General features: G+C 43.2%; 1 protein-coding gene across 1 annotated transcript; it reads right to left on the bottom strand.

Moving 5' to 3' along the window:
- Positions 1-2253: 2253 nt before the first annotated feature.
- On the bottom strand, positions 2254-18060 carry LOC110492255 (DENN domain-containing protein 2C). Its single transcript, XM_036947208.1, has 13 exons — positions 16023-18060; positions 13446-14198; positions 13198-13338; positions 12633-12699; positions 12338-12398; positions 11896-12083; positions 11538-11638; positions 11093-11162; positions 10659-10736; positions 4577-4717; positions 3661-3809; positions 3039-3216; positions 2254-2467 (listed from the first exon to the last, which is right to left on the bottom strand). Exons 7-13 carry the CDS (start codon positions 11588-11590, stop codon positions 2462-2464), a joined length of 675 nt encoding a protein of 224 aa, XP_036803103.1. The 5' UTR covers positions 11591-11638; positions 11896-12083; positions 12338-12398; positions 12633-12699; positions 13198-13338; positions 13446-14198; positions 16023-18060; the 3' UTR covers positions 2254-2461.
- Positions 18061-20339: the final 2279 nt, after the last annotated feature.

The raw sequence follows: 20339 nt of genomic DNA, 5'->3' as shown, positions 1-20339 counted from the left end.
GTTAGGACATCTACTTTGTGCATGACAAGTCATTTTTCCAACAATTGTTTAGATTATTTCACTGAATCACTATTCCAGTGCGTCAGAAGTTTACATACACTAAGTTGACTGTGCCTTTAAACAGCTTTCTGGAAAATTCCAGAAAATGACATGGCTTTAGAAGCTTCTGATCGACTCAAATGATGTCAATTAGCCTATTGGAGGTGTACCTGTGGATGTATTTCAAGGCCTACCTTTACACTCAGTGCCTCATTGCTTGACATCATGGGAAAATCAAAAGAAATCAGCCAAGACCTCAGAAAAAAATGTAGACCTCCACAAGTCTGGTTCATCCTTGGGAGCAATTTCCAAATGCCTGAAGGTACCATGTTCATCTGTACAAACAATAGTATGCAAGTAGAAACACTATGGGACCACACAGGCGTCAAACCGCTCAGGAAGGAGATGTGTTCTGTCTCCTAGAGATGAACGTACTTTGGTGCGAAAAGTGCAAATCAATCCCAGAACAACAGCAAAGGACCTTGTGAAGATGCTGGAGGAAACAGGTACAAAAGTATCTATACCCACAGTAAAACGAATCCTATATCCACATAACCTGAAAGGCCGCTCAGCAAGGAAGAAGCCACTGCTCCAAAACCGCAATAAAAAAGACAGGATACGGTTTGCAACTGCACATGGGGAGAAAGATGGTACTTTTTGGATAAATGTCCTCTCGTCTGATGATATAAAAATAGAACTGTTTGGCCATAATGACCATCGTTATGTTTGGAGGAAAAAGGGGGAGGCTTGCAAGCCGAAAAATACCATCCCAAACAAGAAACATGGGGGTGGCAGCATCATGTTTTGGGGGTGCTTTGCTGCAGGAGGGACTGGTGCACTTCACAAAATAGATGGCATCACGAGGTAGGAAAATTATGTGGATATATTGAAGCAACACCTCAAGACATCAGTCAGGAAGTTAAAGCTTGGTAGCAAATGGGTCTTCCAAATGAACAATGACCCAAAGCACACTTCCAAAGTTGTGGCAAAATGGCTTAAGGACAACAAAGTCAAGGTATTGGAGTGGCCATCACAAAGCCCTGACCTCAATCCTTTAGAAAATTTGTGGGCAGAACTGAAAAAGTGTGTGCGAGCAAGGAGGCCTACAAACCTGACTCAGTTACACCAGCTCTGTCAGGAGAAATGGGCCAAAATTCACCCAACTTATTGTGGGAAGCTTATGGAAGGCTACCCGAAACATTTGACCGAAGTTAAACAATTTAAAGGCAATGCTACTAATTGAGTGTATGTCAACTTCTGACCCACTTGGAATGTGATGAAATAAATAAAAGCTGAAATAAATCATTCTCTCTACTATTATTATGACATTTCACATTTTTTAAATAAAGTGGTGATCGTAACTGACCTAAAACAGGGAATTCTTACTAGGATTAAATATCAGTAATTGTGAAAAAACTGAGTACTTCAGTCAAAAGGATTGAGGTGTGACTAGTTTCTGGTTCTCTGTTTATGGCTTTTTATGGCTTTCTAAACCCACATGGGAACATGTTTTTATCAAACTTTGTGAAGCGCTTTCATCTGTCATATCAAATTGCTAAGGTATTCAAACAGGTTCATACAATGTCACATTAAGTTCACAATGCGAACAATGCATAAGAGTAGCTAAACATTGTAAACAAAACATTTTGTTACAGAATGAGCTATACAGAATTGAGCTATTCAAAATCTGTTAGAAATGTCAATATAATGTATTATCTTAATGATCCAAACATTACTTGGAACAATTGTCAAGGACATCAAAATGTCAGGGAAAACATACATTAACCTCAGTTTAAAAACTGATGTCATATTTAAAGTTACAATCATGCACACAATATAATTATTCTTACATTGTTTTGTAACAGAGAGCTGAAGGGTAAAAAGAGTAGCCTACCTTATTTTTCTCCAACTAGACAAGTTCAAAACTAAATTTAAAAATAACTATATCCATAATACTGAGCGCAAACACTCAAAACACTTGATTAAAACCAAACATTTAAAAAATTAACAGCAAAAACAGAAATAGGCACGGGTTAGTTTTGTAGCTGAAATATTTTGTATAAATCTCATAAGTACATGGTGTTGCTCCTGCCTTTCTTCTGCCATGTCAAGTCTTCATCGAAATGTGTTCGCACATAAATGCAAATGTCCAGTTTTCCTCCAATTACAGTCACACTTCCTTCTGCCATGGAGTGCTTTTAGGGCAATACGAAGAGTATGGTCCTGTCTCAACCCGAGCCCTATATCTAAGACTGTCGGCCTATGTGCCAAACACCGTTATGTTCTGATCGATTCAAGTACATATCTATATCCGTGACATCATTTGCACACGTCTTGGCCAATCCCGCGGAAGATCCTCATCTTCTCCTACAGAAGCATTTTCAACCAGACCGCTGACATTGTCAATTCTTCGGTAGGAATTTCATCCCTGAAAATAAAATGGACAAATTATTTACCTATAGAACTATTGTAAAGTAGACTTGTGTCTGTAAAATGTGTATAAAATGTATGGATTGAAGGTAGAAGCAGAAGTGTTTATTAGTTTACTTCAATTGGGGGATCGGCGGTAGGGTTTGCTGGGAATAATAATAAAGGTATATTATTTTAAAAAGTATGTATGTCTATATAGGTATGTGTATGTATATAGGTGTATATATATGCATGCGTGTATGGATATATATATTTACCCCAAAAATATGGGGGATTGGAAATGATGCAGACAATTGCAATGGTTCGCCAACATCACGCTGAAACAGTGTGGTAGCCACAGGACCAAAACAGCGGAGAAGTTGAACCTTGCGCTTAACCTCTCGTAGTTGTTGTGAAAATTGACCCCCTATGCGGTTTACTTTCTGCATCTACATCATATCGCGGAGTCTACCTTTAATTCTGGTAAACAACTGTGCGCAACAGAATTGTAAGTAACCCTAATCCTATATCAAGGAACTAGTCAGTCGGGTACTTGCTCATCAATTCTGATTAGCCACTGGGAATCAGACCTCCTCTATGGGCAGCTCCAGAAGTTTGGAAAGGCAGGGCGCCAGCGCCCCCATGAGGAAGGGAGTGGGAGAGCAGCTGATGTCTAGCATGCTAGCGGGCAGCACAGGCACAAATGTATGCTGCCAGGTGAACGGGTAGAGCAGCGCCAGCGCGGCATGGCCACAACGAGACAGCACACTGAAGAGAAGAGAGAGGGATGAAGAGATGATCAACTCCTGAGAAGAGGCACCCACTTTACAGACAACGCATGTCAAGGTAGGGTAGCCTGGTGGTTAGAGCGTTGGACTAGTAACCAAAAGGTTGCAACTTCAAACCCCCGAGCTGACAAGGTACAAATCTGTCGTTCTGCCCCTGAACAGGCAGTTAACCCACTGTTCCTAGGCCGTCATTGAAAATAAGAATTTGTTCTTAACTGACTTGCCTAGTTAAATAAAGGTGAACAATTTAATATATGGAGTCCATACGTATAATACTATGTACATTTACACCAACCAACAGGAGAGCAAAGCACACAATACATTCCACCCTGGACCAGTGCTTTGCTGTTCCTGCCCTCCTACTGTCTCCCAAGCCGAGCTGGAGACGACAGTAAACCTGTGTGTACTAGAGGAAACTCCTCACCTGAGTTTGTCAGCAATAAAGATGACCCTCCTCTCCAGTAGCAGAGAGGCAAATACCTGTAGGGGTCTCCCAACGCTCAGGCACTGCAGCAGGCTCTCAAAGTCCACATGCTCCAGCCTTGAGTCTACCGGCCGGAACAGCATCAGCACCTGATCACACAAGTACACACCCAAACACACACACACCGACACACAAACACACAGGTTGGCTATTGCTCAGTTATTTGACCAAATAAAACTCTTACAACAATAGTTGATTTCTGGGCAGAGACATTGCACATGATTGCAGATGTTGTTGACATAGTGTCTGCAATAAAGAGGTAGGAACTTAACTAAACGTTGTCACTTCCTCTTGTTACTTCTCCGAACTCCCTGGGAGATTTTTTATTTGTTTTGCTCGAATCCTTGCCTACTTTTGAAAAAGGTCAAATGTAATCGAGGAGGTGAGGAAACAAATGTGCTTGTATGAAATGGGACTCTCCTCCACTAGCACGTCATCATGCAAATTTGGTTTGCAGGGGTTGAATCCCAAAATAAATGTGTAAAGTAGTAAAAATGTTGCTAGTTGTGCAAAACATTTAATATGTAAAAGGATAAGTAGTGTATCGTTTTCAAATGTGTACATGCTTTTCTCCTTCACGAAAACAGCTGATTCAAAGAGGTTGTTGCGTATTTTGAAACATTTACAGGCTAGCCGCCGGGAGAATTCACTTGTGCTTCCTCGGCGGGAGGAGGCTATCGAGAAGAGGAAGACACTCCTCTGTTCGCCTATTAATGAATTGACACTCTCCTACATACGGCGACCACTTTGCAGTTTCTGGGTCACGGAGGAGAGGACAGACTTTTGCCCCATCTCCCCCTGTAGTTACTCTTTACATGGACTACTAGAGGTCCTCTTAGTGGTGTGATTGTGTTACCTCATTTCCTGAGCCTGGGAGGAAGCTCCTGAGTGTGATGGTGCGTCCAGAGGCGGGAAAAGGAGCCTCCAAGACGCTACGCATGAAGGGGGACACCAGGGCTGGACAGATCTCCCTGCGCCTCTCTACCTCCTCCAAGATCTGAAAACACACACACAGTATATTAGTGTTGCATGGTATACCGTTACCACTGTAATATCACAGTACAAAAACGTCACGATACCAACATTTTAGAATACCGTAGTACCGTTTCATATGATACTACTGATTTTTTTCTAAAATGTTTGAACTGAAGCATCCACTAGTCTGTTGTTTGTGCAGGTCCAATAATATCCACTTCACTTTCATGTGCATATCACGTGTGGCAGCTGTAATCAGCCAGCCGCATCCCCTATCAGTTCCTCACCTGCTTCTCTCTGTCCACTCTTCATGCGTGTCTATTCCGCCGTCATTTAAAAAAAAATATATAATTTAGCAGTGATAGCGAGGGGGATACAGACCCAGACGAGTCTTCAGTTGTTACATTTGTAACATTGGAGCAGCGCGCAAAGCGAGCAATGTTGACACATTGTATAATTTCGTCGCCTGTTATAACCAAGAGCACAGACCAGTCTAAGTAGACTAGGCAAGGTCACTGTCATCAGCCTCTCAGTGTCAGAGGGAAAATGGAGCACTGCTTTGTGACAATTGATTGCAACTTTACAGCAAAGAAAACAGCTTGTCTCTAGCCTAAACCATTTATATATATATATATTTTTTTTAATGACCCATATTACTGGACATGTTTTTTTCTTTCTATTGGGATTCACACGCATTTTATATAATTTCACAAACCATGTCACAGGCCGTTTGAAACTAATCCAGAGTCGCTAATTATTGGTTTGATAACAAACAACGTTTTCAGTCATGTTACCTAACAACAGCTAACAACCTGGTAACATGACAGTAGGTTTAGGCAAATTTGATTGGCACAGGAAGAAAGGAAAACTTTACTACTCATGAGATGTGCTTCAAAAGGTAGGATTCATTCAGGCCTAATGTAAGTAAACTATATCAAAAATATATTTCTTTCTGGTGTTCCTTCAATTCTGTTTGGTGCCTAACGTTTTCAAAATTCAAAAAGGCACTCGAACATCTGAGCCATCTCCTCTGCAGGCGCACGGTAACAGTTGAACAAGATGAGAAAAAATAAGAAATCCGCACACTGCTCGATAGGATCGCTGCTCTTTAATAAGCTGATGTAGTACTCCATCATTCTCCTTCTTGGTCAAATAGCCCTTGCACTGCCTGGAGGTGTGTTTTGGGTCATTGTCCTGTTGAAAAACAAATTATTGTACCACTAAGCGCAAACCAGATGGGATGGCGTATCGCTGCAGAATGCTGTGGTAGCCATGCTGGTTAAGTGTGCCTTGAATTCTAAACAAATCACTGACAGTGTCACCAGCAAGGCACCCCCACACCACCACAGCTCCTCCTCCATGCTTCATGGTGGGTACCACACATGCAGAGATCATCAGTTCACCTACTCTGTGTCTCACAGACACGGAGGTTGGAACAAAAAATCTCACATTTGGAATCATCAGACCAAAGGACAGATTTCCACCGGTCTAATGTCCATTGCCCGTGTTTCTTGGCCCAAGCAAGTCTCTGCTTCTTATTAGTGTCCTTTAGTAGTGGTTTCTTTGCAACAATTCAAACATGAAGGCTTGATTCACGCGGTCTCCTCTGAACAGTTGATGTTGAGATGTGTCTGTTACTTGAGCTTTATTTGAGCTGCAATCTGGAGGTGCAGTTAGTTGCCGATTTCTGAGTTGCAGTTAACTCTAATGAACTTATCCTCTGCAGCAGAGGTAAATCTGGGTCTTCCTTTCCTGTGGCGGTCCTCATGAGACAGTTTCATCATAGTGCTTGATGGTTTTTAACAACAGAACTTTAAGAAAACATGTTCTTCAAAGTTCTTCAAATGTTCTGGATTGACTGACCTTCATGTCTTAAAGTAATGATGGACCGTCATTTCCCTTTGCTAAAAATAAAGAGAAATGAGGAGGTGTCCAAACTTTTGACTGGAACTGTACACTGAACAGTGTGAAGTTCTATTCAAAACATTGAATATAAGTGTGAATTTAGGTTTTTGGAGAACGTTTAGAAAGAGCTAGGCCAGAGTTTATTTTTACACCGTAGTATCGCAATACTACTCGGTACTGTGATACTTGGCCTGGTATCGTATAGTTTGTAAAATGTTGCCTTCGTGACAAGCCTACAGTATATAACTCCATAACTACACCCCTAAACACAAAGAATATCCTGATGACAAGTATCAACAAGGGACTACACCAGGATTACATAACATACTAGCTGCTTGCTTCATTGTCTATGAACAAAACTTTTATTTACAATAATTTCACACGACTCGAAAATGGGTGGAACATAACAATCCTAAAATTGATAGATTATCATTCTCAAAACACACCATTCTGATTTGCTAAGACATTTTAATAGACTTTAGTTTGAACCCTTTGAATCTATGTGTACAAGCAGGCTAAAATGTATTTTATAAACTGGTTTGAGCCCTTAATGCTGATTGGCTGAAAGCCATGGTTTTAATTACTTTGGTAACCAGTTTATAATAGCAGTAAGGAACCTCAGGGGTTTGTGCTACAGTGCATTCGGAAAGCATTCAGACCCCTCGACTTTTTCCACATTTTGTTATGTTACCACCCCCCAAAATCTACACACAATACCCCATAATGACAAAACAAAAACAGTTTAGACATTTTTGCAAATGTATATAAAAAATTGAAATATATATTCACGTAAGTATTCAGACCCTTTACGCAGTACTTTGTTGAAGCACTGTTGGCAGCAATTACAGCCTCGAGTCTTCTTGACACTACAAGCTTGGCACACCTGTATTTGGGGAGTTTCTCCCATTTTTCTCTGCAGATCCTCTCAAGCTATGTCAGGTCTCTCCAGAGATGTTCGATCGGGTTCAAGTCCGGGCTCTGGCCTGGCCTCTCAGAGACTTGTCCCGAAGCCACTCCTACATTGTCTTGGCTGTCCTGAAGCCACTCCTGCGTTGTCTTACTGTTGTTGTCCTGTTGGAAGGTGAGAGTTCACCCCAGTCTGAGGTCCTGAGTGCTCTGGAGCAGGTTTTTGATTTAACTGTCATGTGACATAGGGAGGAGACAGGCAGATATAAGTATTTTTATTGATCATAACTCACACATGACAGACAGACAGACACTCATGACAGTTGTGGTTTTCAATTGTACAGTTCTGACTCAGTGTACTTTGCTCAGTTCATCTTTCCCTTGATCCTGACTAGTCTTCCAGTCCCTGCCGCTGAAAAACCTCCCCACAGCACAATGCTACCACCACCATGCTTCACCATAGGGATTGTGCCAGGTTTCCTCCAGACGTGACGCTTGGCATTCAGGCCAAAGAGTTCAATCTTGGTTTCATCAGAACAGAGAATCTTGTTTCTCATGTTTCGAGAGTCTTTAGGTGCCTTCTGGCAAACTCCAAGAGTGCCGTCATGTGGCTTTTATTGAGGAGTGGCTTCCAGCTGGCCACTACCATAATGGGCTGATTGGTGGAGTGCTATAGAGATGGTTGTTCTTCTGGAAGGTTCTCCCATCTCCACAGAGGAACTCTAGAGCTTTCTCAGTGACCGTTGGGTTCTTGGTAATCTCCTAACCAAGGCCCTTCTCCCCGATTGCTCAGTTTTACCTGGCAGCCTGCTAGGAAGAGTCTTGGTGGTTCCTAACTTCTTCCATTTAAGAATAATGGAGGCCACTGTGTTATTGGGGACCTCCAATGCCACAGAAATATTTTGGTACCCTTTCCCAGATCCATGCCTTGACACAATCCTGCCTCGGAGCTCAACGAACAATTCCTTCGCCCTCATGGCTTGGTTTTTGCTCTGACGTGCACTGTCAACTGTGGGACCTTATACGGACAAGTGTGTGCCTTTCCAAATCATGTCCAATCAATTGAATTTACCACAGGTGGACATCTCAAGGATGATCAATGGAAACAGGATGCACCTGAGCACAATTTCGAGTCTCATAGCAAAGGGTCTGAATGATAATGTAAATAAGGTATACTTAAAAATAAAAATAAATTATACATTTGCAAACATTTCTAAAAACCTGTATTTGATTTGTCAATATGGGGTATTGTGTAGATTGAGTATTATTTGTTTCATCCATTTTAGAATAAGGCAGTATCGTAACAATGTGGAAAAAGGGAAGGGCTCTGAATACTTTCCCGAATGCACTGCATATGGCCAAAATACCAAGGCAATGGCTGTATCGAGGCACACAGCGTTGCGTGTGCATAAGAACAGTAATATATGGCAGGTAGCCTAGTGGTTAGAGCGTTGGGCCAGCAATCGAAAGGTTGCTAGATCGAATCCCCGAGCTGACAAGGTACAAATCTGTCGTGCTACCCCTGAACACTGTTCCTAGGCCGTCATTGGAAATAAGAATTTGTTCTTAACTGACTCGCCTAGTTAGATAAAGGTATATACACACACACATATATATATAAACTCAACAAAACAAGAAACGTCCCTTTTTCAGGACCCTGTCTTTCAAAGATGATTCATAAAATTCCAAATAACTTCACAGATCTCCATTGTAAAGGGTTTAAACACTGTTTCCCATGCTTGTTCAATGAACCATGAACATGCGCCTGTGGAACGGTCGTTAAGACATGAACAGCTTACAGATGGTAGGCAATTAAGGTCACAGGTATTAACACTAAAGAGGCCTTTCTACTGACTGAAAAACACCAAAAGAAAGATGCCCAGGGTCCCTGCTCATCTGCGTGAATGTGCCTTATGCATGCTGCAAGGAGGCATGAGGACTGCAGATGTGGCCAGGGCAATAAATTGCAATGTCCGTACTGTGAGACGCCTAAGACAGCGCTACAGGGAGACAGGACGGACAGCTGATCGTCCTCGCAGTGGCAGACCACGTGTAACAACACCTGCATAGGATCGGTACATCTGAAATTCACACCTACGGGACAGGTACAGAATGGCAACAACAACTACCCTAGTTACACCAGGAACGCAAATCACTCCATTAGTGCTCCGACTGTCCACAATAGGCTGTGAGAGGCTGGACTGAGGGCTTGTAGGCCTGTTGTAAGGCAAGTCCTCACCAGACATCACTGGCAACAACGTTGCCTATGGGCACAAACCCACCGTTGCTGGACCAGACAGGACTGGAAAAAAGTGCTCTTCACTGACGAGTCACGGTTTTGTCTCACATGGGGTGATGGTCGCATTCGCATTTATCGTCGAAGGAATTAGCGTTACACCGAGGCCTGTACTCTGGAGCGGGATCGATTTGGAGGTGGAGGGTCCGTCATGGTCTGGGGCGGTGTGTCACAGCATCATTGGACTGAGCTTCTTGTCATTGCAGGCAATCTCAACGCTGTGCATTACAGGGGAGACATCCTCCTCCCTCATGAGGTACCCTTCCTGCAGGCTCATTCCTGACAATGCCACCAGCCATACTGCTCGTTCTGTGCGTGATTTCCTGCAAGACAGGAATGTCAGTGTTCTGCCATGGCCAGCGAAGATCTCAATCCCATTTAAGCACCTCTCGGACCTGTTGGATCTGAGGGTGAGGGCTAGGGCCATTCCCCCCAGAAATGTCCGGGAACTTGCAGGTAGGTGCCTTGGTGGAAGAGTGGGGTAACATCTCACAGCAAGAACTGGCAAATCTGGTGCAGTGCATGGGAAGGAGATGCACTGCAGTACTTAATGCAGCTTGTGGCCACACCAGATCCTGACAGTTACTTTTGATTTTGACCCCCCCCCCCCCCTTTGTTCAGGGACACATTATTACATTTCTGTTAGTCACATGTCTGTGGAACTTGTTCAGTTTATGTCTCAGTTGTTGAATCTTTTTAGTTTCATAGAAATATTTACACATGTCAAGTTTGCTCAAAATAAACGCAGTTGACAGTGAGCATGTTTATTTTTTTTGCTGAATATTACATATACACACACCACACCACACGCCTTATTGCTTAATTATATGAAGAGTTTAATCACACTGCTGGTTACCTTAGCAAACAGGTTGAAGCAGCCCAGCCTGCTTACAATGCAGTGAACTTCAGGCAGTCTTTTCCCCTTTCCTCTTGGCTAAAAGTCACAAATAAACACAGAAATCAGCATGAAAACCAACCCTGCCATTCAGTATCAACAATGTTATTGCAACGCTGTATCAACGCTGGCATTCCAGGGGTAAACAAACACTCAGTCCAGACCATAAAATAGTCAAAATAAACAACAGCGCAATACATTTAAAACACACAAATCTAACATTAAATGTACAGTCATGGATTTAACACGTGGACAAATAGTAAATTATTTAGTTTGGGTCACTGATTCAGAGGTTTTACGGCCTATGACTGTGGTATATCCCTTAGAGATGTTGCGTAAGCACTTTACTGCCTAGTCCTCACACACAACGTAATGACTCATTCACACACACTCACCAGGATCTTACGACAGTAACAAAAGCACCGGCTGCCATCCTCTCCCGTCAAGACAAAAGGGAAGGTTTCACTACAAAGACGGATAAAAGCATAGACAATAGGACAGGGATGCACAAAGTGATATAGTTAAGCAGTGTTCTTGTGCAGTCTCCTTGGGGGAAAAGGCAAAGCATGGCATATGAACTGCAATCATGTTCCTCTTTGTCTGAATCACTAGATAATCTCCCTTTCATTGGACATGTCTTGGAGTTAATTCTTACATCATCATATAATAACTTCATTTTAGCACAGTAATTATTACAAAAACGTAGCTACTTTTGAAATGTTTTACCTGTTCCAATGCTCATATTAAGTGGTTGTATGCATATTTATATTACATGAATACCCTTATTGTAACACCACTGCTACATACTGTGACCATAATGTGAATGTAACAGAAGCTTACCTGTGCAGGTGTCCAGAAGGCCGCCAGTCCTGAGAGTCTGGGAAGCAGAACATGGGAATGGCCTTCAGCCGGTCGTCGGCTTCACGGGAGTGACGAGAAGACTTCTCAAACAATAGCGGTTAAGAAAGGATAAAGATACAGAGCGTCTAATTTTATTCCCCGGCCAGCAAAACAGAAACAATAGTACAATGGTAACTAAAAAAACGAAACATTCTGGGGTTTCCTTTGAGCTGAGCCCGTCCATGGTACATCAAGCAGTATTTCCCCTATACAAAAATGTGTAAGTGGGTCTATTCGCCTAGCTCTGTTGCCCCCATCTGAAAGAGGTTGGCTTTAATTGGTTTCAATTGACAATAACCTTGTTGGGAAACTGTTGCGTGATCTCAGGGGTGTAGGTGTTTCCCGGGGAACTCTTCCGGAGTGACACCACCACAAAGAACTGAAAGAGCTGCTGTTGCTGGAGCTGGATCAGGTCCCTCTCCAGGGAGTGGTAGACTGGCCTCCGCTTCAGCGTGGACTGGACATAGACCGAGCGCCTGGACCCTCCTGGTGGAGACAGTGAACATTTTTCAAAATACCTAATAAGTGAATCTGATTGGGAACTCTCTTTAATTAAATGGTAATAGAATGTGATCAAATGTAAATGGAAAATGGATGGATCTATATGAGTGTAGACGGCGTGGGACATTGATTGAACTCAACATTCTTAAAATGTCTGCCAAACATTTATTTGGGAGTGAAATTTCACTTTAAATATGAATGACAATTTGACAAGTAGCAGGTCAATGCTATAGTAGTACCTTTAGTGTTGTCCTCTGGGTTCAGTTTCAGTTCCACTGGTCTCAGTTCCACTGGTCTCCTCTGTTCAGAGAGTGAGAGAGAAAGTGAGTGTGCGCATGCGAGATACATAGACACAGAGAAAAAGCGAGACAGGAGTGTAATAAAGGGATGAAAGAAAGAGACATCCTAGGAGACTGACAGTGTCTTTGTACTGTATTTGTAACAGTGATGTAATGTATCTCAAAACTACGGGTCTTTACAGTGAGTAGTTTATCTACATCTTCTAGACAAGTTGAAGGGTAATAATTGTCATACCACGCGCTGAACCTCCCTGGCTCTTCACTCGCTTGGTGTCGAAGATCACATGAATCTTGTTGACATACTGCATCACGGAAACCACACACACACACACACACACACACACACACACACACACACACACACACACACAGATATATTGATCTGATACAAATAAAAATCATGTCTGGCCACTTAAACTAGTAATAAAATTGTGGCCAATCAATAAATGTTATTTAAGCACACTTCCTTGTTGCACTGAAAAATGTTGTTTTCTAATGGGCACTGGTTTGGTTTGGATTGGATAGGGCCATCAGTCAAGTTTCAAGTTGAGTAGTAGAATGAGTGACCTGGATCCAGAGCCAAGCACACAGGAAGCTCAGACATCTCCAAATTGACAACGGAGTGTAGGCCTACAACACTAGCTTGGCTTCTTTATGTGTGGTCATGCAAACAGACCAATCCACCTAATAGCATGCTTTTCCCACTCTGAGTCAAAATTACATACAACCGCCGTAGTAGTTTGAGGAAATACAATTTCCACTTTGTAGAAAACGCTTATGAAATGCTTGTGTGTGTTTACCTGAGGCAGTCTGTGTGTTTTATGGATGGTTGTGGGTCGCTTTGGTAAGGCAGGTCTAGGGGGGGCTTCTGTAGGTGAGGATTGTGTCGCTGCCAGTGAGTCCTTCCTCTCCACCCGCAACGTGAGAGGCTTGGGAGGAAGCTGCGATACAGGAGACAAGGTGTTAATGAAAGATTAAAGCATGTTTAAAAATATATATATATTATACTAATTGTTTCACATTTCCTGTAACAGCTGTCATTACTAACTTTGGGGTGAGAGGGTTCTGTCTCTGTGCCATGGTCCAGGGTCGGGGATGCACAATGGGGAGACACATAGTAGGAGACAGCTTGACATCCTCATATGTGTTGTCTCTGGTCAGGTGTTCAGCTGGACATGGTCAAAGGTGAGGGAGATAGATGACTCTGAGGCTCTGCTGAGGTATTTCCCAGAACAACTCGTCTCCCTCCAGCCTCCGCCAGAAGCCCCTTGAGGTATAGAAATTCCCTGGGGGCAGGCTCTCTCCATGGTCATCCACTGACAGAGGTAGGTGTTTGGTCAACTTAACTTCCAACACAACACCCACATTCAGTTCACCATTGTTGTGGATCATCCTGTCTAATTGGAAAATGTTTGTAGTGTCTGTTGTAAGAGATTGCAAAGGCTCTATAAATGGTTTGGACTGGTATTGCAGTTGAAGTCGTACTGAAACAGGAGTGATTCTGAGGGGGATCCAACTTCCCCTCCACCTCTCCCCTGCTCTAGGCCCAAAGCCAGCATGGAGAGAGGGGGCACACTGCCAGCTCACCCTCACTGCATGGTTGATGTAGGCATGAAGGCCCTTCCAGTGTACAGACAGACACTGTTAAACACAGTGAGCCTGTCCTGCGATTGGTTTAGCCACAGTAGCCTATGGAAGGCAATGAGTTTTACAGGGGTCTGTGTTCGATCCTTTTCTTTTTAAACCACTCTTCTTTTAAACAGAGTCTGCTCTTTTCCCTGCTTTCCTCTTAAAGAAAGACCTGCAAAGCAAAAGACACAAGTTACTTACCCATTAACGCTTCCAAACAAGTTAAAACACTCCGAAAAGAAAGCAAAGAGAAACCTGTTGAAGAGAATGTACAATCTAGTGAGAAGGACAACACTATTTCAACAGCACACTCCTGATGTAGTGGAAGGCGTATGTGTTTGGCTGGAGGAAGCAGGAAAGGATAGGCTCCTGTCAAGGTCAGTAGCCAAAAATAAAACCCGGAGGAGAAAAGAAGGCAACGACAGGAACAAGGCGCTGGAGCTTTTAGCAGCCCCCCCCGGGGAGTTGGTTGTCCCTCAGTCCCATCATTAACCACAGCTGTCCCATTACAGAACACCATGATAGATTAAAACATTTGATCTAATTTACTCTTATCTCAAACATCTCTTTCAGTGGATGAGGAAGGACAGATATTTCAAGTATGCTTATGCCGACTTCAGCACATCTAGGCCTTAAAGCCGTGAAAACATTAACTGAAGATAGGAGCAATGACGGACAAAGGGCCCGTGACAAACAATGAAGATACATTATTGAGGATTGCGGTTAATCCATATCACAACCACAGTAATGTTGTATTACTGTAAAATGTGTTATATATTGCTATTCCTATTTGATAGGAACAGACAATTGAAACATTGACATTTTGAGTCCTTTACAGTGAATTGCTCCATATTGGGTTTAGCTTGTGCTAAAACTACAACTGAACAGTTTGGCATGCAATACTCATATGCATGATCTTGCACAGCCTCCTCATTGTATTGTGAGGCCCAAGTCCCTATGTGAAATCTTCCCTAAATATATTCAGACTCCTGTTCCCGGCAGATTCCTTTCCAATTTAGTTACCGTACTCTGTTTGCTGGAAGCACAGTTCTTGGACACGTTGCACATTTTTTTGAAAGCTGAAAGCATTTAGAAAAGGGAGACATGGTGAAATTCCACAGTGCTGCTCATGATAATAATAATTCTGTGCTGCATTCCAGCAGAGCCAGCTAGGAGGAGGCTAGGAAATCAATTTGACCAGAGACAGTCGTCATTCAGGCTCCACAAATTATGCCTTTTGTTTGGTTTGACATAAATCTAATGTATGTAGTGTACTCTCACAGCCAGGACATCCTACACTGAAAACTGTGTGTTATACAGGAAGGCCTATCCTGCATTTCCTGAGACTAAGGAAGAAAGCATCAACCGACTGTCCATAATTATGGTTAGGAGACTTGCATCCAGTTAGAAGCTTTGGTTTCAGAATTGTTTACCAGCTATAATTAGAATTTTAACAGTCATGAAGGATGGTCAGGTTGTCATTCCAGGGTACCTTTGAACTTGTAGTGTCACCCCAGTAGAATCCAAACAGGGATCATCAAGACCCAAACCTACCAAGATAAAACCTAATTGCACCTTCAAAACAACCACAGCTAAACCGCCCTCTCCAAGAATTGCTGCATGACTGAACTTGCCCTAGGTGGGGTACCAGAGAAAGGGTAAGGAGTCTGGTTTCTCTTAAACAGTATATTAAGCTTCTATTAGGTAATGTGGAATCTATTTTCCGTCTCACACTGGACAGAGGGGTATACTACAGAGCAGGATCAATGGGTTAGCCAGCTAACTTTGATGAACCACCAGAAACGACTATTGATTTTCTGGTTCATTAAGAAAGCTAAACTTAGATGTGTTTTTGGTTGTTGAGTCAATGAGACCATGCCCATTTAATGATTACATTTTAACAACAAAAAAGTTGTTTCAGAACACTTAGGCAAGTTAGCTGGCTAACTTATAGAACAAAAGCCGACAGATGGCAATATTGAGTCGTTTATCTTACCATCCAAATGCATTTTACGCAGCCGGCAATACATTATCCACTCAGGATGTATAGGCTTCGGTTTGAGTCCAGGCTGCATCACATCCGGCTGTGCTTGGGAGTCCCATAGGGTGGTGCACAATTGGCCCAGCGTCGTCTGGGTTTGGCCGGGGTAGGCCGTCATTGTAAATAAGAATTAGTTAAATAAAGGTTAAATTTTAAAATAAAAAATTGTATGGAGGTCAATTAATGGCTTTTTTTCTACATGAGGTTTATTTGATCGAATATAAGTTTTGTAGTGCTTAAGTTGTTACAAGTGTTCCTCATAAGTAGGACATGTGACATCCCGGCAAATTTCAGAAAAAACATTTTATATTGGAGTTGCCTTGAGATGGCTATGTTAAAGAGGCGACAACCAAAAGACACAGAGAAAAGGCAACTGTGTGTGAGAGCCAAACGCTTGCTGCATGAGTGTACCAAACTGCAGACTAAGAATGGAATCCTTGACAGAAAGGTTGGTTAGTCATCACAAGAAGACAAGAACATCACGTTGAAGAACATTCAAGGCCACTGTGTTGAAACACCTACATAATGACATGGGGCATGTGAGTGCAGATAAGGTTACTCACCTGGCGAGAGAGCAATTTTATTGGCCATTTATTCAACAAGAAGTTGAGGACTATGTCACAAAGAACTGTAGTTGCATCAAGCAAAAAAATACCAAATGTGCCACGGAAAGCTCCAATGGGCAAGCTCACATCAATTGCTCCCTTTGAGTTGGTCTCAAAATACTGTTCTACGTGTGTGTGTGTGTGTGTGGGGGGGGGGGGGGGGGGAGGGGAGGGGGGGTATGAATACATTTTAGTATCAGTCGATAATTTCACAAGGTTTACACAGACCTACGCCACCCGCAACAAGTCTGCAAAGACAGCAGCAGAGAAAACCGGATATCCTCAAGAGGCGATCAAGGCTGGGAATTTGAAAACAAACTCTTTGGAAGACTTCAGGAGCTGGCAGGGGTCGGCCACTCCCGCACAACGCTAGATCCTCCTCAGGGAAACCTAGTGGAAAAGATTAATCGTACGCTGCTACAGATGCTTCGCACTCTTACTGAAGAAAATGAATCACAATGGAAAGACCACTTACCTCATATCGTACATGAAAACAACTGCACTCGTAACGAAGCAACAGGCTTGTCACCACACTTCCTTCTCTTTGGCCAGCCACCTCGACTGCCCATTGACCGGTTGTTTGGCCTCAATCAGACTGATGAACAGGTGTCACACCCAGTCTATGCTCAGAACTGGGCCACCAAAAGGTAGGAAGCTTACCGAGTTGCATCTGAAAACAGTCAAAAGTCCTCTGCTAAAAGCACAAGACACTACGACCATGGTGCAAAGGCAGTGGCCCTCCAACCTGGAGACAGAATCTTGGTGAAGAATATGTCAGAGAGAGGAGGACCGGGCAAATTGCAGGCCTACTGGGAGGCAGGGTGGTAGAGAAAATTGGGAAGGACCAGTCTACAAGGTGGAAAAGGAGAATGGTGCCAAGGGCATCAGAGTGCTCCATCACAATATGTTGATGTTAATGAATGACCTACCTGTGGCACATGAGACCTTGGAAGAGAGGAAACAGCCTGCTTGAAAAAGAACGTCAAACACAGAACGTGGAGATGGGGATGAAACTTCAGCAGACTGATGAGGAGGAAGCCATCTGGTCCCAAGGAGTTAACCCAGTTGCAAGCACCCAAGACCTCAGACAAAAATCCCTGACAGAACAGGTCTATGCGTTTCATCCCCGTTTTCAGGATACAGAAGGTAGTCAGTATGAGAACATGGAGCAAGAATCGGAGATCCTAGAAGAACCAAACAACGAGGATGGGGTCAATGCCAAAGGGAGAGAAGATCATGTGGAAAGGAGATATGATGCTCCCAAAACTCAAGACAATGAGACAAAAAGACAATCTGCCACGCTGATCCTCAACACTGGAGCTCCACAGGGGTGCATGCTCAGTCCCCTCCTGTACTCCTTGTTCACCACGACTGCATGGCCAGGCACGACTCCAACACCATCATTAAGTTTGCAGACGACACAACAGTGGTAGGCCTGATCACCGACAACAACGAGACAGCCTATAGGGAGGTCAGAGACCTGGACTGGTGGTGCCAGAATAACAACCTATCCCTCAACATAACCAAGACTAAGGAGATGATTGTGGACTACAGGAAAAGGAGGACGGAGCACGCTCCCATTCTCATTTCATGGGGCTGTAGTGGAGCAGGTTGAGAGCTTCAAGTTCCTTGGTGTCCACATCAACAACAAACTAGAATGGTCCAAACACACTAAGACAGTCGTGAAGAGGGCACGACAAAGACTATTCCCCCTCAGGAAACGAAAAAAAATTGGCATGGGTCCTGAGATCCTCAAAAGGTTCTACAGCTGCAACATCGAGAGCATCCTGAATGGTTGCATCACTGCCTGGTACGGCAATTGCTCGCCTCTGACCACAAGGCACTACAGGGGGTAGTGCGTACGGTCCAGTACATCACTGGGGCTAAGCTGCCTGCCATCCAGGACCTCTATACCAGGCAGTGTCAGAGGAAGGCCCTAAAAATAGTCAAAGACCCCAGCCACCCCATTCATAGACTGTTCTCTCTACTACCGCATGACAAGCGGTACCGGAGTGCCAAGTATAGGACAAAAAGGCTTCTCAACAGTTTTTATCCCCAAGCAATAAGACTCCTGAACAGGTAATCAAATGGCTACCCTGACTATTTGCATTGTGTGCCTCCCCCAACCCTACTTTTTACGCTGCTGCTACTCACCGTTTATCACATATGCATAGTCACTTTAACTATACATTCATGTACATACTACCTCAATTGGGCCGACCAACCAGTGCTCCTGCACATTGGCTAACCGGGCTATCTACATTGTGTCCCGCAACCCCCTCTTTTACGCTACTGCTACTCTCTGTTCATCATATATGCATAGTCACTTTAACCATTTCTACATGTAGATACTACCTCAATCAGCCTGACTAACCGGTGTCTGTATGTAGCCTCGCTACTTTTATAGCCTCGCTACTGTATATAGCCTGGCTTTTTACTGTTGTTTTATTTCTTTACTTACCTATTGTTCACCTAACACCTTTTTTGCGCTATTGGTTAGATCCCGTAAGTAAGCATTTCACCGTAAGGTTGTAATACTGTAATACCTGTTGTATTCGGCGCACGTGACAAGTAAACTTTGGTTTGATTTGAATGGCTCCACATGTATGAATGACCTCACTGATTCAGATCAGCAGTGCGTATAGGAAGGGATGAATGTCAGAAGATCCCAACAGATCCAAAGACCAAGGGGCATACTAACCTATGGCACACTTGTACAGCCAGCCTACCAGGTGTGGAGACCTAACATCCGAAACCTTTACAGAACACCTATACAGAACCCACTCAGTTACAGACAATGAGTAATGTCAGGAGACACAATTTAAAGAGGGGAAGAGTGTAACTGGTTGAAAATCTTTGAGTTAGAACTAAAAGTAAAGGGGATACTTTTTTATTTTTGATGTCAGGCATTTATTATGCAGTAGTAGATGCAATTACAGCCAGGACACAAGAGGGTACACTGGTTTAGGAATCAAGGGAGTTCTGAGCTGGCTTCATTATTAAAACAGTGTCACTTTTCCACCACAGTTCAGATTACTATCCTACTGTCTCAGGTCCCCATTCTGAGGGTTGTAACATATTTTCACTATCCATTGAATACAGGCGTTGACTTCGACCACATCATCGAATATTAAAAAAAAGATAACAATAATGAGATGTATCCACCAATCCAAAGGATAGGCGGGAGCTAGACAGCACGCCGTGCCGCTTTGTGGACAAAGGCTCCCATTTTTGGGGCGGAGAGACAAGTATCTTGTCAGTATATCCATAATCTTTGCTCAAAACGTATTGTAATGATACAGGCAGCGAGCAGGTCTCGAACCCTTGACCTTCTAGCCTGAGGTCCGGCGCGCTTTCGACTGTGCCGCAAAAGCATGCTCGTGCGTCGATTTTCGCGTTTATAAACCCAGGGTCGTTACAGTATCTAGCTACAACCAGCAGGTGTAAAAGAAAAAGCACCCTTGATCTGATAGTTTCAACCAGATTGGCTGAACGCGATGCACACCATCCGGAATTAACATTTAGCCACTAGCATGGTGCTGGAAATGGTGTTTCATATGGAAAGCATTAATATTTTCCCCGTTTTATTTTTCTTATCCCCATTAAATAAAGTTTCTGAGGAAATTGAAGCCTATGCAGCCTGAACGTTTAATGTTTTAGGTACTAA

This window comes from Oncorhynchus mykiss, chromosome 16, assembly GCF_013265735.2.
Source record: "Oncorhynchus mykiss isolate Arlee chromosome 16, USDA_OmykA_1.1, whole genome shotgun sequence".
Taxonomy (NCBI): domain Eukaryota; kingdom Metazoa; phylum Chordata; class Actinopteri; order Salmoniformes; family Salmonidae; genus Oncorhynchus; species Oncorhynchus mykiss.
Note: the sequence above shows the minus strand (reverse complement) of the source record. Positions and strands in the feature narration are given on the sequence as shown.

Excerpts from the sequence above, each read along its gene's own strand:
- LOC110492255 (XM_036947208.1), bottom strand. The coding sequence starts at position 11,590 with ATGTTCTGCTTCCCAGACTCTCAGGACTGGCGGCCTTCTGGACACCTG. Across the intron at positions 3,810-4,576 it reads TCCCAGGCTCAGGAAATGAG|GTGCTGATGCTGTTCCGGCC; the intron begins GTAACACAATCA and ends TTGTGTGATCAG. Across the intron at positions 3,217-3,660 it reads TTTATTGCTGACAAACTCAG|TGTGCTGTCTCGTTGTGGCC; the intron begins GTGAGGAGTTTC and ends TCTTCTCTTCAG.